The sequence below is a fragment of the Barbatula barbatula genome (assembly GCF_947034865.1).
Source record: "Barbatula barbatula genome assembly, chromosome: 4".
NCBI lineage: Eukaryota > Metazoa > Chordata > Actinopteri > Cypriniformes > Nemacheilidae > Barbatula > Barbatula barbatula.
The window spans coordinates 25,297,383-25,324,183 of record NC_136768.1 but is presented as its reverse complement, the minus strand read 5'-3'; the positions used below and the strand labels follow the sequence as shown (position 1 = coordinate 25,324,183).

Below are 26,801 nucleotides of genomic sequence, written 5' to 3'. Positions count from 1 at the left end.
ATTAAGTCTTGTATTGTTGGTAAAACCATATGTTCCATAAAGATATAAATACATTGCCATCTTTTTTAACATTATCTTTATTTCATGAATTCATGGATGCCTATATCGGCATTGAGTCTAAATGAAAGAAATTAGGGGAAGAAAACACTGTGAAAGAAAAAAGTAAATGTAAGTAAACATGTTTGTCTTTAAGGAACAGTTCATCCAAAAATCTTCACTTACTCACCCTTAGGTTGTTCCAAATCCATATAAATATAGCCTACTTGGAAGACTACCACGGTAGGAAACAATGTTTTTTACATTTACATTTCTTAGTTCTGTTCAATTTTTCCGATATGGTAGTCAATCGTGGCCAAGAACTGTTCGGTCACAAGCCTTTTCCCATCTTTCTCTGCGTTCATCAGAACAAAGAAATGTATACATGTTTGGAACGAATAGAAATACGATTTTTGGGTGAAGCGTCCCTCTACGGTTTAAAAAATGGGAAAATAAATATGAAAAAAAGAGTTTCATATAGCAAAAGAAAAAATGACAGGAATACATAATCTGATCGGGAAAAAACAAAGCTATCCTTAAAGGGATCTTGTTTGCAGACAGGTCCAAGTAAAACACACCACGAAACACTAATTTTGTAAAATTGTCCAGTTAAACACAAAACATAATTGAAAGAAATTTAGCAATTTAAGAAATGAAAGTAGGTAAGGTGAGCATCGCTTTGACCACTATGAAAGAGCACGTTGCTTATAGATTAGCATCCCCTACAGTAATGTACCACATTGTGGACAGGATAAGTATTGAGCCACATTGTCTATCTCCATCCACAAAGTTGTAATCTGTCCCTGCCTGGACGTGTCTGTCACAGTATCCTACTGTAGATTAAGCTCAAGGAACAAGCCATCTGTTAATGTAAACATCGCGTGAGTGTTATTTCGAGTGTTGATGATATAGTGTTGATTATTCGTCTGCCCAGTCTTACGAGATTCCTCGGTGCGCATATTTCTTCGCCCTGGAGGAGTGAACTGTCAACTCAAAGAATCTCTTTCGATTCATCGCCGTTTACAGCAATGAACATCGTTGCCACTGGATGGCAACGTTCCACCGAGGACTCGATGTGCAGTGAATGTGTCTGAACGGGATATCATTTTCTAGTCGGCAGCCTACTGAAAATAATGATGATGATTAGCATTTATTTACATCGTTGTGTTAAAATACGACGAACATGCATTTTGACAAGAGCAATATTATTGCTTTAATTATATAACGTTCAGTAAGGGTGTATCATTGTTTAGCTATAGGCCTATTTTATTTTTGTGGGATTAAAAGATCTCGTTTTTTTACATATATATATATATAGTGATTTTTTTCTATGACTTTCGGATCGGATACCGCCTTCGCGGTATTTATAGTTTAACCACGATATTTCTAGTAAAACACGCGTCAAACAAACGACTTTAAAAACGATTGTTAGTTTTAAAATAACGTCACAGTTAAAAAACGACGAGAGTAGGAAATATATTTATTTGTTTACACATCATATATTTATTTTAAATTATTTAATAGAAACAAACGAAAATAATTTTCAACTTTTACACAAATCGATGCAAATCAACTTTGAAATGTTAAAGTGTCACGTTATTGAGAGAAACAATCAAAAACAAGTTCGATTGCAACACAGCCCACTCTCGTTTGGTCCGACTTCGTCTCAAAACCTTTCGAGCTGCCCACGAAGACCGTATCTGGTCAGCAGGTTTGACGCATTCGAGGTGTCCAAAGACGCCTTTAAAAACCCGCACGATGCCCAAACGTGCCGCACGCGCGCCCCCAATTCTGCCCAAGCAGGCGGCTCACAAGGTTTCGAGACACCGCCAGCGAGTTTCCCCACACGGGGGAGGCGGAGGCCCGGGCCCGTTTCTATTTATAATAGGCTGAACAAATTTTGCAACTGTAAAGGTCAACGAAGGAGTCGGCTTGAAAATAATCTGTAGATGTTGAGACATGCGCAGATGCGGGATGATGCCATATTGGACTTGAGCGTTCAGCGGAGAGACACTCATGCACACACCGCTCCTGCTTCAACGAGAACACCGGATCACTCAATTCAGAGAGACGGAAGAAACTCGCATAAGGTAAAAACTACACGACCGGCTCGAACTTCATTGAGCACCGAGGGTCGTTCTCGACCCGGACTCGCGCTTCTCCGCGCGAATTTCCGCATACAGACGCTTTTTCCTCATTAAAACATTTGGAGGTTGTTTGTAACAGTCGGAAATACACCGCGAGAGTTGTGAAAACGACCCGTCGCATTATTTACACACATAACTCGAACGTCGAGCGATCGCGCTTTCGATTTTGCCGGTAAACATAGAAAAGATCCGCGGAGACGCGCTCTGGAAACGTCGCCGAAAATAACGTTTATGTAACGAGCGATGTTTTCGTTACGCGTTCTTCCTCAAAAGGTCTCCGCGCGTTACTGCTCACTTTATTCCGAACGACCGCTCGACCTCCTTTCGATTTCGAAGCGCGCGATGTTAACGCGTAAACATCGGCGCGATCGGACGTTACGGACCGCGGCGCAGATGGTTCAGGTGCGCGGAACGTGACCCGAAATCCTCGTTCCTCGTGTGTCAGATCCGCTCTCAACATGGCGGGTTAAGGTGTGTTAAAATTGCCATGCAAAATCTTTGAAGAAGGAAAAAATAAAACCGCGTCGATTACACGTCCGGTTTTCGTTTCTTTCGCTGCACCTGGACGTGCTTTAATGAATTAAATTGAAAGTTGTAGTTTGGTGACGTCTGCGGAGTTTTTTTCCGCTGCAATACTTTAGAGTGCGAGACGTACAGTAGTGTGTCCGCGGTCGCACGCACGCACGCACGCACACACACGCACGCACATTGCCTCCTATATTTCCTGTTTCACTTTGTGCATTCTTCTCTGTGTGTGCACTGATAAAAGGGCGAAATAAAACCAGGATGATGCAACTTTTAAAGGATAATTGAATAGGATTGGTTCACGTTTTGCTTCCTTTTAAACCGAATGTATAAATGTTTAGCAAAGACGATCTTTTGGTCTTTTTTCCGTGCATTTATTCAATTCGTGCCAGTAATTCTGGGAAATGGAGTCTTGGACGTGATTGACGAAAAATGATGTATTATCATTCCTCCAACGGCATTTTGGGTCCCGAGGGGATGCGGATGCTTCTCTTTATAACTGCACGCGCCGGTCTTCGTCAATGTCGTGTGTAGACACGACACCGATTTAAAACACAACCAATAAAACAGGTGGGCATTGATAATCTATCCCCACCACTTGATCATCGGTGATAAGCAGACATGTCAAATAATCGATTGCAACTGTTGAGATGTGCTGAACCGTGTGCTCGCCTCGATAAGGCGTCATGTTTAAACAGACTGCGCATCCACAGTTGAGCAAGACGATCGTTTTCGTTGACGTCAAAATGTAAATGCACGAGGCCGTGACACCTGTTACGTATGTCAAAACAAAGTTGTTAGGCCGTATTTAAAGCGTCCTTGAATACGCATCGCCCGCATCCTTCTGCGTGCCCGTTGATGTCGAGTGTGGGGATGTTATGCGATATGTCGACGAGGATAGTTTACACTTCGGGTCGGAGATCGGATGACTGTGCTTGTTCTGGCTGGGAAATGAATAATGCAATTTCAATTCGGCTCATTGTGACGCAATTGTATTGAGAGTATAAACGCAAGCAAAAACGCGCTTTTAGAAACAGAAGCGCGATGCAATCTATGGAGCACTTCGTTGTGACTTACAAAACAGAGCATTTTACATTTAGTCTAAGGATTTAGTCTTTGAATTTTGTATTGATATACAATAGGCCTATATACAGTAATCGTCGTTTGGGAAAATAGACCCACGCCTTTAACACATGCCCGCTTACATTCACAGTCACTTTAGTATAAATGTCATATTTATTGTAAAGCTGTATTTCCAGACAACTGATGCCATGGTATTTTTCCCCGGCCTTAAAATCAGAAAGTTTTGTGACGTCATCCGATCCTGTTTTTGTGATTGCGAAGTGATGTCATCATTAGATCATGTTGCCAGGAAATTTGCAAAAAGTCCATCATAGTTCGGTGATTCAAAGGAATGATGAAATCTGTGATCGGAAATGCCAGAACCGGTTACGTTCATAAGAAAAGCGGCGCGGGTAATCCTTTAATTCCCCTTCCGAAATTGAACAAGTACTGGATTAGCATGGAGAGGGGGCATCTGGCACAATCGGAGCTAATCGATAGATTCTGAGAGAGCCTGTGTTATAGATTAGGGTCGATAATTCACATTAGTCCTCAATCCGGAGGTGCCTTTCCACCCACAGGCCCCGCCGTGTTTCTTTAGTCAAGAGTTTGATGAGGTATAGCAATGGTGAAACGAAACATTCATTTGAAAAGGATTTAGGCAAATCTTATCTGATTTTGGCAACAACAAATGGAACTCGCGTCTTTTCAGTGATTAGGTTTTCAAATGAGCTGGATTTGGTTTTGTCACTAAATGGTAATACATTTACCTCTGCCGTGTTTGTCCTCCGTGGATCTTTAACATTTCTCAGAGAAGGGTTTATGAGAAAGCCATTGCATTTTTTTCTGACAGACTCTTGGATGCAAATTCTCGTGAGCTGTTGCAGGACACCTTTTCTTCATTAAAAATCCACATAAGTCACCCCGAACCCTTGCCATGTCAGTTTTAACTTTTATTTCTCATCATTTGATGTCGGAACACTGCCAGGAGCCCCATAGCACTAAAACACTCTTCTGAGGAATTGGTTTGCTTAAAACTCTCTCTCTCTTTCTCGCTCTCTCTCTCTCTCTCACACACACACACACACACACACACACACAAACACACAACGATAGCCATCATGGTAAATATTGAGTGAGTCAATCGCAAGGAAGTGGTTGAGTGTTAAAGTGCACTTCTCATTCTTAGTTTCATCTGAAACCAGGACTCCCACAGAATAAAAGTACTTTTGTCGCAAAGTATGCATCGTATTTTTGGGGGTTTGGTTTATTCGGGGCTTATCTGGGATGTAGCATAAGCATGTAGAAAAAGAGGTGTGTTGTGTGCTTTCCTTGTTAACTGAATTTGAACTTATTTCGAGGGTTTATTTAAAACCACGCCATCGAGTATTAGTCTTTGACGCATGCCGTCATTATTACCAGTGCTATCATTAGTTATTCGCATACAATAAATGATGATGACATCAGCATTAAGACGCACATCACAGGCAATAGGAGAGCAGAACAGACGTTGAAGTGCTTGAAGGATCTCAAAATTACTGCAGATGTTACGATTCCTCTGAACAGCCTAGTTCAGTCATCTGTATGATGAACATCAAATGTGCAAATGTTGTCAATGATTTCTCGACTATGGTCCATTGGTTTCTTGTAGTTGATTCATCCCAAGATTACTCTAATTCTAATAAAAGCTGACATGCATGTTTTGCAGCTACAGTATAACAACATTTCTTATAGATAATGTTAACTTTTCATCTGTTTATTTAAAAAACATTATAGTACGTTGCTAGCAAGCTAAATGAGATCCCATTTTTGTCAATAGCAGAAACAAATACAGGTTGAAAAAAGAACGCGTTCGTGCGTTTATGACCACAATGAGCAGGTCAGGGGTGACTTTTACAAACAGAGCGTCTTCTTAAGATGGTAATGGAGGAAATGACCTTAAGAGGAACTATACTTATCTGGATGAGCCCGGGCATTATTGTAATATTTATGATATTGATGGGCCGATGGTCGTAATTGAGGGAAGGGCTTGGCGACTCATTTCGCAGGTGTAGCAAGATATTACACGTTGATGAAAAAATACAAAAAACCTTTTTGTCTGACAATAAATAATGTACCTTGTTGAATCATTTAACAGACTAGTACATGCATTAAAAAGAACTGGAAAACTGCTAGCTAGTCATGCACGATATCCCAAGTATGAAGCCAACTTCGGAAGACTTGGAATATGGAGTCATAGACAACTTTATTACATTTTTAATTGATGACATTTGGTTTTATTTCTTGGTAAATATCTATTTTAACTCGTCGTTCAACTGTGGCCAACAGAAGTTGACCTTATTGTATCCGGTTTGCGATAATGGCATACGGGGCAATGTTAAAAAAGGGTTTTAAAGTACACTATTGCATTTTGAAAAAGCAAATCGAGTTGGATGGCATGAAATTGAGCTTGTGCTAGAAGCATTTGCATTCCCATACTTAGCCTAATACCCAGCCATAATAACATCCACCATGTCTCTGTTTTACATGCACGTACTGTACAAACTCTCTGTCTCTCTCTCTCTGTTTCCTACTAGTCATGGATTGTGTGGAGGAGGAGGTGGATTTTAACTGGGAGGAGTATCTCGAGGACACTGGAGTAACTGCCGCACCCCACACTTCCTTCAGACATGTGAGAGCACACACACACACACACAAATGAATAAAGTTTGTTATAATGTGTACTGATTGTGTACCAGAAGTATTCATTTGTACAGAGATGTCTTTAGCTAAAAACATATATTGGAACGTCAATAAAATGTGAAGTTGTTAGCCCAGGATTGTAGGTCAGTTAGTTCAGATGTTGTTTAGCCCCAAAGCAGATGGAACGCCACGGGCAGATGCTTCCCTCTCAATATTCACTGTAGATTAGTTGTCAGCAAATGTGGGTTTCAATGGCCGGATTTAAAATGTATTTAAATAAAACATGAAGGACTAATATTTGTTTCTCATCACTATTCGTAACCCCATCATCCCGGTATTTTAACCCGTCGCCGAATTTTGGAATTTATGTCACTTTTTGGTCAACAGTACGTCTTCACGATGTTTTGGGGTTGAACGTTACGGTTTAAATCGTGCAAAAATCCGCGATATTAGCCTTGGCCAACAAAATATTACTGCTCAACGCCAGATTAACGAAATAACCTATGTTGCGGGTAATAATACTCAAAACCGTTCCTGATGTTTTATTCATAACGGAGTTGAACTATTTGAAGTAAAGCTGTATTATAGCCGTATATTAATGTACATAATGTAAAACCGATAAATGCGGTTTGAAAAACAAACCTTAATTTGAATCAAACATCTTAAATATGATTTCAGAAAGAACAGCATAACAGGGTTGACATACAGTAGCATTAAAGCAAACGCACACCATACTAGGTGCAGGTCGAGAATGAGAGAGACACCTGAACAAGCTATCAAAGTCTTCAGAAAAAGCATTTGTGTTCAACTTGATGCGCAGATTGCTTGGTGTATCGCATTAAGTTTAAGAACCACTGCTGTAAACTAGCGTGACTAGCATGCTAATCATATCAGTAACAGCGAATATCAGTGAGTCATAAATATCAGTAGCCTAAGTCATAAAATATAAGCGAGGACACTTGGCACATAAATGTACCCGACTGTACCTTACAGGTGGAGATCAGCCTTCAAAGCAGCTTTCAGCCTGGAATGAAGCTTGAAGTAGCCAACAAGGGCAGTTTGGATACGTACTGGGTGGCCACCATCATAACCACATGTGGTCAGTTGCTATTGTTACGCTACTCTGGCTATGGCGAAGACCGCAAGGCTGACTTCTGGTGTGACATTATGACAGCCGAACTTCACCCGGTCGGTTGGTGCACTCAGAACAACAAAACGCTTCAGCCACCTGAAGGTAAGGCGCTAACGTAAAGACAAGCACACATTCAAATACACACATCTATTCAAAGTCAGATTAAGTGCATGCTCGAACAGCGCTTCTAAACAAACTCCAAACGCACACCTCTTATTTCATCTCTAATTTCGCCACCCATGTCTTGTTTGTTTTGATAATCGACAGGGACAATTGGGTTTCTTAAACACAACAGAACAATGCAAAGTCGTGTAAAAACACACACATGCTTTTGTTTGAATGACTCCAGCATGCATTAGGGGCTTTTGCACCGGAGAATAATTTTAGTAATTCCTTTAAGTAATTGGTTTGGAACAGTTTTTTATGTCCCCGTTTTGAAAGGACTAAATTAGCTTTTGCTTCAAAGTTGGGGTCTATCCCAGCACAATAGGAAGCTTCCGGGAACACGAAATCTCTGTAAATCGGTGACCTATGTCAACACCTTTTGGTTATAAAACGGATTAGTTAACGTTAACGAAGATTAATAAATGTTGTTTATTGCTCGGTAATGTTAAAGTGCCTCGGAATGTCTGTTCAACTGTACTGTACATCCTGACAAGTGTAGGCCTGGTAGCTCCTCTCCAAATAACCAGTAACTTCAATAACTAATTTATGCGCCCCCCCCAGGAATGGCGCATTAACGATTGTGTAAAACTATATAGAGATTAAAAAAAACTCTTAAAATAAGGAAATCAGTGTCATTTGGAAAGCTTGTTATTTATGTCAGTGCATGACACTGGTGTTCCTCTTTTACCCAACATTTTACCCACTCTGGCTATCTAACCGTTTCTTGGTTTTAACTCCTTCAATGGTTCTGATTTGTGTATATATGATGGACCGCCAATCCTTTGGAACAGTGCAATGGACGGCAAATGTATACATCACTCATTTGTAGACGACCAGCTGGTTTCAGGCGCAGTTTTAGCATCTATGCATTGTAAAGAACAGGATGGTTCAGATTGTAAAGATCATTTGATTGACGGGAAATTTGAGGATTTGCATGGTTGTGTGTATTACTAAGACACCCAAGCATAGCTAACTGCTCTACGTGATGTTTATTTGTGATGTGAGAGTTGGGTCAAAGTAAAATGTGGAAGGGTTAATGGTATACACTGAAAACCCCCCCCAACTAATTAGATTTACCTATTCGTTTTTTTACGCAAATTTTTGCACACAGTTTAAAAAAAAACTTGACTTTGAAAAACGAACAAAATTAAATAACAAAAGCAAATCCTATTAGTCGTTTTTTTCAGTGTACACTATTAAGGTTTAGGTCATGTCAGGTTGTGCGATTCTTTTCAAAACAATAGGACCAAGCAAAAGATTCGTAACGAACACAAATACCAACTACCAGGAAGTTGTTGTATGCAAAAGTTGTGACTTGGCACCAGAAAGTAATGACTTGACGCCCCAGGCATCTACTGTGGTGGTGCTCTAGCAACTATGCTTCTTACTTGCACAAGTCAGCCTTAACAGGTTAAAATAATTTTACACTCTTATGTGTAAAACATCAAGTTATTAAAAGCAAACAGACGCTGAATGCTAAAGCCACCGTGACGATCTCAATGAAGGCTTTCTTCATTCTTGTGTGTGTAAAGTTTTGGGTAAGGACAGAATTGTCATTTCCCCCATTGGACCAGTTCTGCGTGTGTTTTATACATTGGAAACATTTTCTGGGATGTTTATACATTGTTGTTGCAATTATGACACTCAACAAAAAAGACTTCTGTTAAAACGGCTTGAAAATTAGAAATACATGAACTGCCTTTTTTTAGCAAAAGAGTTTATCTATTTACAGTATATCTGTCATGGCTTACATTATTGCAACATTTCTGACACATAATTAAAACCTTATAGACCGGTTTCACAGACTTGGCGTAAGACAGGTCCATGCCTTGTACATTGCGATATTTAAGTTGCTTTTATAAGAAAGCATTAGACAAAAACATTCCTGGTGTACACCTTGAGACAAAACACGGGCATTGACATATTCTAAGATATGTCATTGCAAGTTATCTTCAGTTAAAACAGCCCAAACATAATTTTAGTCTGGGACGATTTTTCAAGGAAAATTTCGATTTATGCCATTCATAATATTTTTGAAAAGTCAGTAGGTTCATACAATGCAAAGGAAGAATACCCAGAATGCTGAACCTTGAAAAAAACGGCGCAAATATGATAATCTTTAAGAAATCTCTTTGTTAAACCCCAAATCCCACAAATCAAGTATGGTGGCACGTCGATAGGGCACGTTTCTTTTGTCAAATTGACATCTTTTATAGAATGCGTACACACAATTTGATTGTATTTTTCCAAAGGACGCAAGACAGGTGGAGTTTTCTAAGCTGGAAGGTTTGGCTTGAACATTCTTCAAAATATCATAGTTGTGCTTCAGAAAATGAGGCTCATTGATATCCTTGAAAGAATCTGACCATACCTGTTTGTCTTGTATCGTCAAATGATTTTTCATGGAAAGGTTTTCTGTCCTATAGTAATGTGTTGTGTGTTGACAAGGGCATAGCCGGATTAACCCATGGGGCACCAAGACCACAGTAATAGTAAAAAATACTTAATGAAATGTGTGTGTTCGATTTTACATAAGTGTCATAATAATGTGTAATTCTTGTAAAATAGTATATTTTAAATTGCCGAGTTAAAATCTTTTAGCATATCAATCTTTTAATGAGTGGATTCTTGCGTGTGGGTGGATGGGGGGGACCTCCGGGGCTGTTGCCCAGGAGCACCATTGCGTCTTAATAGGCATATGCAGACAGGTATAACAGCAGTATCGCTGGCCCAGGTTTTCAATGTTTATTCATATGTGGTTAGTTGGCTTGGATACCACCATAGAATTTTAATAATATTCCATAACTCATCCAACCACTTAGATGTTTTGTATACTTTATATCTCAAACAGTCAGGAGCGTCATTTAATAGTAAGCAAACGCTGCAGAATGATTATGGAAATGTATATATATTTATATTATTCAAGGAAACGGAATAATTCCCCACTAATCCTAATGTGTTTATAATCAGCTGCCACGAGGAGTTCGGGCTGGCAATGAGTTTTCCAAGCTATTCATTTTTCTTGTAACACACTTGGAAAACATATACAGTTCAGTAATAAAAATAAGCACATATACAGTACAAGTAGGCAAGGGTAAAAAGTCTATTCTGCTGTCGATTACGGTTTTAAAAAGTATCATGTTTTGAGTTGCAACGGTGATAAGAGAGTTTGTAAAATTCAAAATTACATTTATTGTTGTAAAAACGTTTTCTACAACATTGTGGGATAACGAAGAATACATTTGACCAAATGCACTTTGCTTGGCTGTTCGATTCGGATTTTTTCGGATTCGATTCCGATTCTAATTCCTGGTTTGGGAATCGATTCCAAGAATGGGAATTTCGATTCCTGCTCAATTGCCTGTTTTACTAAAGACTTTTATCTGTTTTCAAAAAATGCACACATTTAAATGCAATTCAATTTCCTCAGCTGTCACTTTTCATATTTAATTATCGATTCTATAACAAAAACCTCAACCAAATATGTCAATCCTGTCCCGCAATTCCAACGTATCCTTAATAATATTTTGAGTTTTTTATATACTAGCTTTTTTCAAAATAAAGCACAGGTCTATTAACGATTAACTGTAAAAGTTATTAAAAGCTACCTTAAGTTTTTCAGCAGTGTACACAAACATACTTGGGCAATATAGATAGATCGATAATCAGTAAATTCTATTAAAAAGTGTTGGAATACTGTGCATATTCTGTAAGTGTAAATGTGCGTTTCCATAGTACGATGGATCGTTGGGGAAATGAACGATGCAGTTACGACTGTTTCCCCAAACCGTATTAACCGTTTGATCCAAGTTGGTCCATCAATCGAGTTCTGATGTCTACTTATAAATACGCGAGATCGAATTTATCTCAAATTCTTGCTGTAAATAACATAAATTGCATTTAAAGACGACTTTTGTTATTTTTGTTATCTGTTGTTTGATCTCAAGATTTTTTTCATTCATAAGTTTGCTCATACGTCACTGCTCCCATGGATTCCCCAGGGTCCTAGCGCACGTAGGTCATACACATTCGCACTTTAAAAAAAAACTGCGCTTCTATTTTGTTAAACTAAAAGACGTCAAATTTTATTTGAATATATTTGATGGATATAGAATGCACTGCGTGTTGCTTGCTTGGTTTGCTCAAAGGTATGATGCATGCAAGTCTACATATCATGATAAGAAATGCGCTTCTAACCACAGCTCTAGACTTTGCGATGCTGCTTGCGAACGATGGTTTCGGGAAACGGCTTAATCGGTGAACTCTGCTGAATCGATGGAACTTGCGACTGTAGTTGGCTAAAGATGCTAAAACGTTGCTAAACATTTATTTAAATGAAACGGTGGTTCGGGTAAACACCCTGTTGTGATGTCGCAAGAGTTGGCAATTCTTTGTGTTCTTTTTGAAGAATTTTCGGAGCCTGATGAAATCGCTATAAATACGGGTCGAATACTTGCAAAATACATGTCTTCTAAAATCTTTCATTCTTGCATAGACACATTAGTAGGATTTCTTTTTTTTTTAATGCTGTTTATTTTGCTTAAGCAATATAGTTTGACGGAACATATTTGGTTTCTTGCATTAACACAATTGCAATGAGTAATACTGACGTAAGGTGACTCTTTGACATAACTGAACCCACTTACTGTTTATAATTGCATTATAATTGCATTATCATAGTGCATTTCAAGTTCACGTTAAAAATAATTGATAATAGTTCATATTAAATGAATATACCTGTTTGATGGATGTGTTCTGGGTGTTCCTAGTTCATGGAAAACCATGAGACAGAATGTATGGAACTAAATTAAACAGGGCACCTCACATGAGTTGAGCAAATCAATTCGATTTTATAATGTGTACAGAGGCTTAATAAAAGCGCTGCAAAGACTATTGTGTGTTTAACCATGTTTGATTTTCATCAAACAAGACATACTTGTTGTGCATATGCATTTGTATACGTGTGTGTTTAGCCAGTGTGTATTGGTTGGTCATCTCTGTTCCTGTCTGTTTGTTTCTCAGATAACGTTTACCTCAGAGCAGGTAAGCCGAGCTTCCTTGTTTTTCTCTATTGTCATCTCTTAGGCCAAGGGTGTAGGTTTGGTTTTAACACCGGTAGAGACATTGTGAATTCAATATACAGATTGTATACAGCTGAATTACTATGTTATTTTCCATTTCCCATCGTACACTGAAAAAATAGGAAAAAAATTGGGCTGGGTGGAATGACGGAACACACCGCTTCTTGCTCGTGCAAGGGCGCAGGCGCGTGTGCATATTAAAAAAGCGAATTCTCACGTATTGCAGAAGTCAGATTGTTTTGTAAAGCTGTTAATAGTTTTATTAAAGTTGTACTTTAGGCGAGCCGAGGCGTAACTTGCGTTGAAATGCGCGATGATGTCCTACAGTACAGATCCACCAGTTTATAACACCGTACATGGGCTCTCATTGTTTGTGCATATATTCATACTTCATTGTTATGTTGTCTATCTTCCTACTTTATACATATGATATAGTCGGAAGATAAATAAATTATAAATCTCATTATCAAATTCGTTATCTTTAGTACGTTTTCATAACTTCCCTACATTATGATTATGGTGAGCGTTCAAATGAACTGTAATAAATAAATGAAATTAATTTATTAAAAAAGGTATAATAGTTATAGAATTTTAATGGGAGATTGTCACCGAAATATATAGTTACCGCGAAATTCGATTTTGGTCGTTCCGCCCACCCCAATACAAAATAAGAGTACAGTGATGCTAAAGTGCTTTTAGGGGTGCTTAGGGAATAGTTGAAGATAAAGACTTTCATTATAAAAATAAAAAATCATTCAATTATTCTCACCCTCCTGCCATTCAAAACCCGTATGGCTTTTTCTTCCGAACAGAACACAAAAGATATTTGAAAGAACGTTGGCAACCAAACAATTGACTTCCATTGTATGGACACAAAACCACTTCTCAAAGTGTCTTTTGTCTTTCCTAAAAGAAAGAGTCATATACAATATAGGTTTTGAATCACATAAGTGTGAATAAATGATGAAAGACTTGCGATATCTGGGTGAGCTATCCCTTCGAATAATTCTTTAGGAGATCAAACTAAATTGTATACAATCTGGTTTATTTTCTCGTTCAAGTACGGTTTAACAACCCGAGTTTGTTTTTTTCTAGCCACAAGCATCCAACTAAATCTAATCGAAGTTGTTATTGAATGGGGCTATTTGGTGGCTGATGTTGTCGTGTACGCTTTCAACGCAATATTATTATATTTATTTGATAACGTTTTCTTACTAACTTTGGTAACAGGGTTGAATGGTTGATTTTCATACAGCAAACGCTTGTTTTGCAATGTGTGTGAAAAATAGTGTTTTTTACATTACAGATTGTTTTTAAGTTCGTGACGTAAAGATACCTTTAAGATGTCAAGATAGGTATAGATAAACTACGTATTAGTTCATGTTAGGTGAAAGTGCTTTAAAAAAAGGGAAGGGTTACACTAGTTACATTACCACTACTGTGATAACCACATATATTGTTCGAGATTATTTCGTAATCTTTTCATTCTAAACATGTCCCTACTGTCTACACCCAAATCTACGCCCATATCTCCGATGCATGCCTGCTCTCTCTCTCTCTTGACTTTGGGTCTTTTCACTGCCTCTTGCCCCAACACTTTTTCTTTTTTAACACTTTTCATTGCCATATTATTTTTTTCTCTTTCCGTGTTCCTTATTGCTTGTTTACTCAGATCTGCCTGTTAGATAACGTACCGTATGTAGTATGGAAGAGTAAGAGGTGTGCGAAGCAACGCGAGTGATTCTAAGAGTATTTGCATGCATTTGTATAGCCGAGATGCAGAGGTAAAGGCCTCTCGGGAGGTCATATGTAAAGCTGCTTAGCTTGGAATTTTTCGCAAGGTACAAGCACACGTACAGTATGCCCGTGTCACATTCTGTAACATGCATTGCGCACGTACGTTTGTTTATGGAGAAACGACAGCAGAGGCGGATGTGGGAGGATTCAGCATCAGTCCTTTTGAGCTAATTTAATGAAAAAACATTTATCAAAAATCACAAATATTGTCATCATTCTGGCTCTGGTGTTGTTTCAATCCTGTATCACTTTCTACGTTCTTCCTGTGTGAACACAAAATTTGATTGTTTTCAGAGAATGTTTAACACAGAAGCATAAAAATAATGAAATAAGTGGTCGATCCTGAGACTGAAATGGTAAGCTACAACCCTACCACCGCTTGACATGAATATTCATCACACAGATGAATATTTGTTATTCGTAAGTATAATATTTGATTACATGGCACTCTGGAATACTTGATTCTGATTGGCCAATAGTAATCCGGATGCTGCAAATCATTTCGACAGGCACAGTTTAATGTTAGGTCCATAAATACTTCCATAAGCAAACGTTTTGCTTTCTTATCTGTTTCAAAATGTATTCGAGGTAGAGTTTTATAAAGGATATTGTCTTAAAGTGCGCCCTCTCAGCTTTATTTAGATTATCCAGATTAGCTGAAGGCTTTAGGAATTACAGCTCTTTAATATGAAGCTCCCTCCTTTTTCAAGGGACCAAAAGTAAATGGACAGTTGAATCAAAAGCTGTCTTATTCACACGTACGGGCTTTTCCTTAAATCAAATCTTCATAAATGACGCATGTTAAGGGTCTGGAGTCGATTCTACGCGTGGTGTTTGCACTTGGAAGCGGTTGCTGTGAACCCACATCGTGGGGTTCGGGGAGATCTCCATGCTAGAGAAACGGGCCATTGTTAGATTTAAAAAACACAACAAATCCATCGGAAAGATGCCAGGGACATTAAGAGCGGCCAAATCAACAATTTGGTACATTCTGTTTAGGGTTAGGGCACCTTAAGACAACGTACATTGTAAAACCGTTACTCGAATACACTTTGATACACCGCTAAAATAAGAAAAAATGATGCATGGACCGAACTGTAAATATGTAATTCAATAACACCTACGACGATTATATTTACAAACGATTAAACCAAATCGGCCCCTGGCATTTGAAGGTTTACCTTTAAACCGAAAGTAAACAAGCGTTCCTCGCGGAAGGTCTGCGTTGGTTAAAAATGAGCCGATTTCAATCAATATTTCATGTTCAGTAACGTTCAAAAATCGCACTTTGTCTTTCACGGAGGAATGTTAACCTGGTTTTGAAAAAATATGAGGGCGAGTAGGGTAAATGATGGTATTTTAGTGATTCTGGGATGTACTGTTCCTTTAATGCAGAATCTTTACCGCCTGCACGTAGCGACCGGCAGTTCAAGAATTACATATGAAAACAATGACACTCCCTTACTATTGTGTGGTGACTTCGCCCATATAAGATATCTCTCATTGTGGTGTCTGTGGATGGGCACATTTCAGCAATTAAGCAGTCATCCAGGCGTGACACTATTTTAATACTGTAAAATATTTGGGTTTAAGTACCAGTTCAATTTTACTGACTGTGGCAGATGATCTTTTACCGCTGAAACTAGATTTGGTGAAAAACATTAGGGATGTCCCCACTGGCGTCCGAGCCATTTTGTCACGAGCGAGTCCCGATCCGATACTAGTGCTATAGTGCGCACTCCATGTACATTAAGGTAAAAAATTCCATCATCATTTACTCAACCTGTATAAATGTATTTGGTTTGATGGACACGCAGGAATAAATTGGGACCCACGTCAGACCCACCATAGTAGGGAACATAAATACTACGGGAGTGAGTAGGGGGTGAGATTTGACATTCTTTAAGATATCCCCCTATGTGTTCAACAGAGCAAGTACGTTCATACAGGTTTGGAACGATCTGAGGGCGAGTAAATGATGAGTTTTGGGTGAACTGTCCCTTTAAAGTTCTTTTGTTGCAGCTGGACAGTACTTTGCCCTCACGAGGCCACAAAGCAACAGAGCTTCATTCAGTAATCCCTATTGTCTATTCTAGTCTATTTAGGGTGTCGAAATATAAGAAATCTGACTCAATGCGACTTATATTTGGTTAAAGCGCTTTCGCTTACCAGTCACAATTATGGCCACACATGAGACCATGAGCGCTTTTCCACCATCGAGTGCCGGCCGGTACGTAAAGGGTTTCATTTTTTTCATGTAAACTCAAACGCTGCCTTGGTAACACAAGAGACGGAGCTATAAGGCCTCTGCGCGCATTCATTGGCACGATTCAGCGCGGTTAGACAACCGTGACGGAAATTCAGAGCCGAGAACAGTTTGTAATCGTGCCGTGTCGAACCAGGCTCACATGGAAACATAACTGTCACCGCTTCCAACGACTCGGCGGGATGGTGGAAAAGTGCTACCCAGTGTGAAAAGTTATAATCCAGGCAAAGGCAAAAGGTGACTATTTTGAAAACGAAAATATTAAATTGTTTTTTTTAATCAATCATTTATTGCTTGAATTATTTGGTCAGTATTTACAAGGTGCATTTGTGTATTTATTACTGGACTAGTGTACTGGGAAATATTGGTGTAGTATACTGTATTCGGGAGTAAATGGTAAATACTTTTGTTAGTGTATATGCAAATGTTTCCATAAAGAACTGCAAGTTATTTCAAAAAGTGCTCATTTTTGAGGCGGATGTGTGTTTCCAATATAGGTCAAGGTCACTTTTATTTATATAGCACCTTAAAACAACATTACTGCGGACCAAGGTGCTTCACAGAGACGCAATAAAACCGCAATAAAGCCACAATAAAACAAAAAAGTCGTACAAATTACATCGTGATTTCTAAATAATCCACAGTTAAGAATAGGCCAGGGAGAAAAGATGCGTTTTCAAAGCTGACTTGAAAATATTTAATATATATTTCTTCAAAAGTAGTGCGTCGCTTTCATTTAAGGGATAGTTCACTCAAACATTTGGGCATCAATAACTCACCCACGGGTCTTTCCAAACCTGTATACATTATAGTTTGCTCTGCTGAACAAAAAGGAATATACGTGGAAGAACGTCAGTGCCAAAACAGATCTCATCCCCCATTTCCTGCCATAGTAGGGAAAATTCATTCTGCGGGAGTCAACGGGGGAGCAATGTTGTTTGGTTGCTGACATTCTTCCAAATATCTTCCTTTGTGTCCGGCAGAACAAAGAAACCTCTACAGGAACAATCTGGGGTGAGCACATTTTTGGGTAAACTATACCTTTAAGTGAAAAAGTGTCCCAATTCACTGGGACAACACGCAGAGAATATCGGGTGGAGATTTGATTTCATGCTGACTTTAGTTCCTTCCTCAGTTAGTAAAACAGATTGTAATAAATACTAGTCCAAAGTGCATGGACTGTAGTCACAGAATTTAAAGTCACATGTGATAACTGACAGCAGACCACATGCAGTCCATTGCGATAAACTTTAAACCCTGAACATTTCTTCGAATCTTTAAAAATAAATCTTTTCCAAATAAGATGAAATTCAAAATACCCATATTCTTGAGTTAATTCAATTATTTATCTACGTTTATCAATTATTTATCTCATACGTAGCACCTAAACTCTGGAATAGCCTTCCCGACATTATTCGAGGGTCCGACACTCTTTCGCCCAATTTAAATCTAGATTAATGACACATATTTTCAGCCAAGCATTCACTTAATGCAAACTATGCTTAATAAACCACCGGGATATATATATATATATATATATATGTAAATAAAATTGAATTGAATCTATCACGGTGAATAGCCTTTTAACACATGAAAGTAGCCGCTAAACGCACACACAGAAAAAGGGGGGCCCAAAAATTCCCAAGGTTAATCGCATAAAGTTGTGTTACATTTTATTGTCATGAGCTAATGTGATGAAATGATCCAGTTCCACTGAAGAGTGTCGAACACACAAGCTGAGCGGAGTGCTTAGACGCTGGGGGGTTGTTGTCACGGCAACGGCCGCGCACTCCCGTTCTAGCGCTACTTAAGCGATTAGCGTACACACTTGTGCAGTGGAGATTACACGCTGGGACACAGCAGCGTTCTGCCACAAGCACTCATTCACAGGCACAATCAAACTCAACTTTTTTACTATCGGAGCTATATGAGCTGAATTACATCAGTCACATACTCCCTGCACTTTTTTCATTCACCCTGAATTTCAAGCAATGATGCTGCAATGCATTTTATTATGGTATCATCTATATAGAGTGATTATATTATGTTTATACCATTGCGTGGTTAGACAAATTGCGACTTTATTGTATCTGTGGTGTGGTAAATCCAGTTTGATTCTCAAATTAAATGCAAGGTCATTATTTCCAATGTCCAAATTATTGGCTGCTTGGTTTGTTTTTTAATCAAGACAAACTCTAAAAATCATACATTATTATTTTTGTATAATACAGAACACATTATTACAGTTGTGAATTAAATTATGTATCCCTAATTTTACATTTCAACACCACAGCTTTAATCCAGTGTTTCAAATGTACTACTGTTTTTGTCGCTGTAAATTTGAAACCTCTCAATTTCCCCTGAGACCTGAATAATGTCATGTATCTCCTTTACCCGCAAAATCTTTCCTAAAGAACGTTTATATTCTCACTTATGATTAACTTGATTAAGCAATGACCTTTTTTCAGTTAGTAATTGTGTCCTGGATGTACTTCCAATGGGAGTAACTAGGCAGGTAGAGGATCCGCGTAAATTAAAGGTTTATTGAAATAGTACAGGACAAAAATCAAACCAAGGTAATCCAAACACTGAACGGAACATAAAACAAAGACCAACACCAGACAAAGCAAACACTAGGGTTTAAATACACTTGGGTAACAAAGGAAAGAAGAAACACCTGGGGAAACTAACGAACAAGAAAAACTACAAAGAACTACAAATATGTAATGGATCATGGAAATAACATGGGAACACAGAACAGATCATGACAGAACCCCCCCGCCCCCTAAGGAGACGGGTTCAAGAGGGCGGTGGAGTGTTGGGGGAACAGTGGGCGGGACGAAGGGCCAGGTCCATGTAGGGGCTTGGGCCGTGGAGCAGAGGTGGAAACCTGGGCGTGGCAGGCTGAGCTGGAAACCTGGGCATGGCAGGTGGTGCTGAAAACCTGAGCGTGGCAGGCTAAGCTGGAATCCTGGGCATGGCAGGCGGTGCTGGAAACCTGGGCGTGGCAAGCAGAGCTGAAAGCCTGGGCGTGGAAGGCAGTGCTGGAAACCTGAGCATGGCAGGCAGGGTTGGACGACATGGAGGTGCAGGAAGAGCTGAAAGCCTGGATGTGGGAGGAGAAGGCACTTGGCACGGAAGAGTCCAGGGCATTCATAGACACCAGCCACCCGCATAGATGCCAGAGTATCATCCTCCAGATAACAGACCAGACGTCTGTGCCTTGAAATCCCTGTCTTTGTAGAGGCGGCCATCTTGTGAACAAACTTTGGGCTGGCGGCCACCTTGATGATCGGACTGGCAACCATCAGCCTGGGAATTGCAGGCTTACTGCCCCCCAAAAAGAAATTCAGGGGAGGCTTCCTCCTCAGCCTCAACCAAGGTGAAGGGGGAACAAGACACAGGGCGTAATCCATAGATGGTTTCAGTGACACTCAAGGACCAACATGGGTGAGTTTGTCCTTGAGTGGCTGGTTTAGTCCATAAACGAGCATCGATAAGCATGAAAACTGTTGAAAATGTTCAAAAAATCCATTATGTGGTCCTTGAGGGGGAGAGTTCCCCGGCGTAGACAGACGACTGCTGGATCCATAGTGGTCAGCTTTTCGGTAGTGAGACTAACTAGGCAGGAAGCGGATCCACATAGGTAATCCAAACAGTTGAACGAAGCGTAAAACAAAGACTGACACCAGACAAAGGAAACACTAGGGTTTAAATACACTGGGGTGACAAAGGAAAAAAAGAAACACCAGGGGAAACTAATTAACCAGAAAAACTACAAGGGACTACAAACATGGCATGCAACAGGAACGAACATTCCAAAATAACTGGGGAACACAGAATAGGTCATGACAGTACCAGCGCTTGGCAGGCAAACAGAAAATGGTGTTATCCACTTCACTAAGAAAGGACAGGTGTTACTGTACTGAACGAGCAAGTCAGTATGTTGCAACACTTTTCCAGCAGCATCTTGTTCCCTTTCCTCTCTTAAATAATTGGTTTGATTACACGAGCGGGAGAAGCCTTTAAATCTGGCCCTGCTGTTTACAGAAGAGTTGTTGGAAGATATGCAAATCTGCTTTTGCATAATGAATATTTGCATAGAGACTCACTTGTGCGGAAAGCAGGGAACGCAAAATGGCCGATGCGTCTCGTTGAGTTGGTCTAAATTTTGAATTCATTTATTTGATGAATGTTTGCAGTCAAAAGTAGCAGAGGGAAAAAGTCAGCGAGTGAGCTAAGGAATGAATGAATTAATACATTTTCCAACCTAACAAAGCCGGAAATAGTCTGAAATATCCGTAACTCAAATATTCTTATCAAATAAAAGCTTAACATTTTTTATTTTACAGAATATAAAGTAGCATCTAATTTTATTGATATTTCCTAAATGCCCTAAACAGTTTTATTGTTGTGCTTTACTGAGGAGAAAGGAAAAACATGAAGATATATTAAAGGGATAATTCTGTCATCATTTGCTCGCCTTCGTGTTGTTTCCCAGATCGCATCACATGAAAATGATTAGTTGTAGTTACTTTTTAATCAATAAATGCAAATGTGGATTGAAAAATATTACATTTGTTTGTGTGGCTTTTGGCTAAGGAACCGTTTAAAGCAAGAGAACATAAATATTTACTCATGTTCGTGTCGCTCTGAATGTGCATAGTGCTTGTTTTCGTGGAACACCAAAGTGGACTTTATTGAAGACACAGGACATTTGCCAACCTGAGGATTAAAACAAATTCAATATTAAGGGACAGTTCGCCCATATTTTTTTATTCTGCCATCATTTACTCACTGTCGTGAGGAAGGCGGGACGAGAGCCGTGACGCGGGGCCGGTGGCGTGAGTGATAAGTGCAAGCAGCTGTGCACGGACCGGTCCCGCATCTTATCACGGAGGAGATTGGGAGCTTAAAAGGATGTTCGGCAGGACTGTTGACGAGAGAGGACCGGGCCCGGACATATGTTTAGTTTATGTATGTTTTATGGCCAGCAGTCGACCGTGAGGTGGCTGCCGGTCAGTTACTTCCGTGTTTATTGTTTGTTTAATTAAAGTTTTATTGTTCAAATGTTCGCCGGTTCCCGCCTCCTTCTTTCCCTTCTAACGAACTATATTACACTCACCCTCAAGTTGTTTCAAGACTGTGTAAAGGTCTTTTGGTGTGTTCAACACAGAAGAAGATATTATAAAGAATACGGGTTGACTTTTCCCAACTATGGAAGTTGTTAACAGTGCCCCAGAACTGCTTAGATACACACATTCTTCTAAATATCTTTTTAGTGTGTTCAACGGAACAACAACATTTACAAAGGTTTGGGGGCGAGTAAACATTTTGGGCTGAACTTTTAAGCACACGCTATATGTACACTTCAGAGGAGAACAGGTTTTGGTGAATAATGGCTTCGGAAGGTGGTACACTGCAATTCTTTGAATTGAAATGTATGGAAAAGGATATATCAAAGTCCTACTAAGTGTACAGAAAGTCCTTCCCATTTGCAATAAACTCCCCAGAAGTTTAGAACAATGATAATGTGATAAGCTTAACGTGCTGAAAATGTTGCTGTCTTGTTGCACTTTAGGCTTTTGCTTAAAGGAAAATCCAATAATGTGCCCTGCCCCCAGTCTATGTCTATCTGCCTCCGTCTTGCTCTCTCTGTGTCTTTGTTTACCAGAATGTTCCGTCAGGGCAGAGATCACACCCTCGTGAGCGGTGTCATGTGTTATTGAGTGAAACAGTTGTGACGTAACGGGGCAGAGGATTTGGCTCTCGGAGTCAAGCTAACTGCAGAAAGCGTCTATAAGAACTTCAGCAACCTGAATTCCGCTGATGCAAATACTCAGTTTGTGCTTGCGATGCACAATCCCTCATGATTAATGCTTTTCTCCAACACAACACTCTGAAGGTTTTATGTGCCGTTTAACAGAAAACATGTTGAAATGTTCAACCGTGCCTTTTTGTTTCTTCATCTGGAGCGCGCTTTACTAATGTGGTCTTGGAAGATTTCGATCTGATTTGACTGCCGACTTTAAAAACGCCGTTGAGATCTCTTCTGAAACACGAACAGAGACGCGTCTAAGATCACTGAAGTATTCGTCCAAGAGAGGTATAGCGATTCAGCAATTTTAAGGCACTTTCTCCCTTCGATCTTACCGATGTCTGGCAGAAATTGGAGATATTAAAGAGAGATTTTATATCATATGAGTAACCGAAGACATTTTCTGTATTAATTGTACCTGTGTTTTAAATTGTGCACTGTTGCATTAACGAAAAAATGTCCATAAAATAAACAGATACTGGCAAAAAAATACATTTTTACAGTCGGGGGCTGCAGGATATATCTAAGCGTCGCTAATGTACATATTTCATCATGCAAGTGATTTTAATACTTCAAAAAGTATGTGGACGCATGTAGCATGGAGACTGGCGAGGCGAGATTATAGTGCCTTTCCCAAAATGTATTGGTCTCCATCTCTATCTCCATATTACCTGATTTTTGCCAGGAATCATTAGTCACCCTTTGTTTGTGACTGGGTTTTGCAAATATTTAACTAATAAAAAGTATTAATTGTCAACGTTGACAACACGGTTTTTAATCATTTAAAAGGTACAGTGTTTTTTCCATTTGGACATCTGAGGTTTTGGAAGGTTAGCATCAATGCATTTATTTGAATTGAAATGGCTTTGACAGCACACACGTAAAGCATTCTTGTCTCGCTTATTGCGCGTTTTTTAGGATGTTATTGCATTGCACCCAATCGCACTTTTCTTCAACATCGTGCAGTTGCATGGACTGTTTGGACACTGACATGCAGAAGATGACGTAGCACTTTCGAAAGTTTGTATTTCTAATGCACATATGAAAACGTATGCGGCTGACACCATGGGCAGGAAGTTGTATAGGCAGGATGTGTGACCAAAGAAGAGAATTAACAGTTAAATCAGGCGATAGCATGTGTTATTTGTAATGCCCATACATGTTTATGTGCATGTGTTTTCTGCATTCATAATATTTCTCTGCCACACATGCACACACACATTTGAATTGTTTGCCTGCTAAAGACTCTTAAAGAAACCTTTTATATTTGTTTGAGAAACACGCGGAATGTGCCTGAAATTCATTACTTTTTATTCTCTTTCTCTCTCTCAGTTATAAAAGAGAAGTATAATGATTGGGCAGAGTTTCTTATCAAGGAGCTCACGGGTTCACGGACAGCACCGGCCAATCTGCTTGAAGGGGTGAGAATGAGATTCAGTATGTGTTTGTGTGTTGTTGCCTTCATGCTAATGATCGCGTTTAAAGTAAACATTACTAGTGAGATTATTTTTATATTCTGGCAGGTTTATTTCAGCATCATCAGATTATTTTTATTGAACATGGATTTATTCCATTTAACATTATAAGAGAATCAAAATAAAAAAGACTTTATACAACTCGATCATACATTTCATGAATAAACTTGCTTTACTTGCATTTTTATGTTATGCAAATATGTTTAATTGGTGCAAAATCAGACCATAAATATCGACGGCCAATACATTAGTGCATCTTTGTAGTACTGTTGATAAATTATAACAAAGTCTGTTTAAGGTGTCATGAAAAATTCTATTCCCGTGTGAATTGTGTCCGCTCATTACGACGCAAGTTGTAATGCCCGATCACAAAGTTGTTATCTCTATATGTTGTTGTATGGCTAACCGAAGCTGCGTTAGCTTCTAGCGAGTTAAATACGTTGGGTAAAATAAAAGCATTAAAATGACATTTTCAAATTTAAGTTTTGAAAAACATATGAGCATATAAGCACACATTCATGCCAGTATCTCTGGGTCAACATCTGCTGAAACAAAAAACATTTTTTTTAAATTACAATGGTTTTATCATAATAAATAACTAAAACCGTAAGAACGAGATTTGTTTGATTTCACTACCCATAGCCTCATTTATGTACTATTATATGAAGCATTAAGTGAAAAAGACAATGACGGTTATTTTAACAATGTAATAGCGACATAAATCGTAATGTAATTTTGTAAGAATTGCAATAAGGCGCTAAAAAGTACCCACAAGAAGTTCTTTTATGCAACAGAATCACGCAAGGTCCTAAAGGGGACCGATTTCGAGAGGGGACACGATTTGTCATGACAACGGAAGTCACGCCACTCGGCGGGCATTTTCGCCACTCGGCAGCTCTTTACGTCATAGCAAGAGAACAGTCCTGTCTACTTGGATGGGGAAAGACTAATATTTCTAGTCGCCAGCTAAAATCCAAACTAAACAACGTATTTTTGATCATCAATTAAACCGGACATAGACTGTATCGAAATATTTGTTTTCTAGCCTTGATTTGCGTTAAATATATTGCGCTTGCGTACAGTTTAGCAAGTGCCTCGTAGACCCGTCTCAGAAAATCGTCCGACTTTATCTATTCAGGATAGGCTCTTTTTTCCTTCACTAGAGCATCTTGTTGATTTACTCAATTATACCAATAAAGCCAGAGAAAAGACCTGATGCAACAAGCTTGTGATACAAAACTGTCTTTGCCATAATTCACTAATTGATTTAATGAAGTAAGATTAATACATTTGACTCTTTTGCTGTCTTTTTCAGCCATTAAGAGGTAAAAACACAGTGGATCTGATCACGGTGGGGAGCATTTTGGAGTTGCGTGACGCCTTTGATCCCAGCGTGTACTGGGCCACTCAGGTCCAGCGTAATGTTGGCGGACGCTTGTGCCTCAGTTATGTCGGACTGAATGATTCCGTCTACTACATCTGGATGTTCTACCTTGACACCAGACTCCGCCCTCTGGGCTGGGCCAAAGAGAATAATCTGTCAATGGAGCCACCCACAGGTGAGTTTATTGTATATATATTAATTATTTCAAGGTTGAAACAAGGTTTTTGAAAGAAATAAAGAAACTTGACATCTACTGGTACAGTTCAAAAACACACAGCAAGTCCTCCATTCGTTCTTTCCCTTAGCTGCCTTTCTGACAATAGTCCTCTTATAGGGATAGTACACTCAAAAATGATAAATCTATCATCAGCTATTGAAAAAAAACATCTCCATGCAGCCTCCAACTTCCGCATCTTAACTGTCATGGGTCTGAATCTACATTTCCCTAAAGGAAACTGTAAAGCAACGTGTTTTCCTAAATTCACCATTCAAAACAGAACACGCATGTACACTATAATATGAAACATTAACTGAACCAGAAATGTGGGGCTAAAGAAACGTTACCAATGTACTCAAATGTGTCATTTCAGCAGGTTTTTCTATTTATTCATCATACATTTCTTCTACCAAAGACATCCCGACAAAGCTGAAGCTTATGTACTGGCGTGAAACATTTTGTCTTTTGGTTTTGCATTTTGCTTATATAATTTCAGTTTACATGGGAGTCTGAGAAATTAGCATCGGTATCTCTGTGTGTACAAGCCATTGTGGAATACTGTCTGATATATAAGTCTGATATTTGATATACAAAATCTGTGAGACAGCTGCAATAGGTAGAATTTCATTTATAAATTCGTAAAATAAACACTACAGTAATGCACCGTTTATTGTAGATGCAGAAAATTAATGTAAAGACTGGAACAGTCGCATGACACGTCTTACAAGATGGACGAATGTGTACATGGTTGAATAATTCGGTGGGTGGATGAATGTGTCTTTCTTTATCTCCAGATCTATGTGGATTAAGAAGCACAGCAGAATGGACTGAAGCTTTCGAAGCCGCCACAGGTGAAGCCATGAAGAGTCCACTTCCACTTGAAGTCTTCAAGGTGTGCGTTTCAACAGTCCTTCAAAATATCCTAACACGTGTCTGCACAATTGCAACCATAAAGGAATAGTTCACCCCAAATGAAAAAGCTCACATAGTTCACTTAGCATCCCATCTCAAATC

The 26,801-nt window shown here is 39.2% G+C and overlaps 1 protein-coding gene across 2 annotated transcripts in view; it reads left to right on the top strand.

Annotated features, from left to right (window-relative positions):
- The first annotated feature begins 1,811 nt into the window (after positions 1-1,811).
- The window catches only part of sfmbt2 (Scm like with four mbt domains 2), a 34,087-nt gene continuing 9,097 nt past the window's right edge, over positions 1,812-26,801 (top strand). Inside the window, exons 1-7 of one of the 2 annotated variants that reach the window (XM_079455387.1) lie at positions 1,812-2,126; positions 6,347-6,441; positions 7,446-7,686; positions 12,772-12,792; positions 24,044-24,132; positions 25,502-25,745; positions 26,582-26,679. In XM_079455387.1, coding sequence (XP_079311513.1) covers positions 6,349-6,441; positions 7,446-7,686; positions 12,772-12,792; positions 24,044-24,132; positions 25,502-25,745; positions 26,582-26,679 — 786 coding nt within the window. In that variant the 5' untranslated portion in view covers positions 1,812-2,126; positions 6,347-6,348. The remainder of the gene's footprint in view (positions 2,127-6,346; positions 6,442-7,445; positions 7,687-12,771; positions 12,793-24,043; positions 24,133-25,501; positions 25,746-26,581; positions 26,680-26,801) is intronic. The other variant, XM_079455388.1, reaches the window with a different exon arrangement.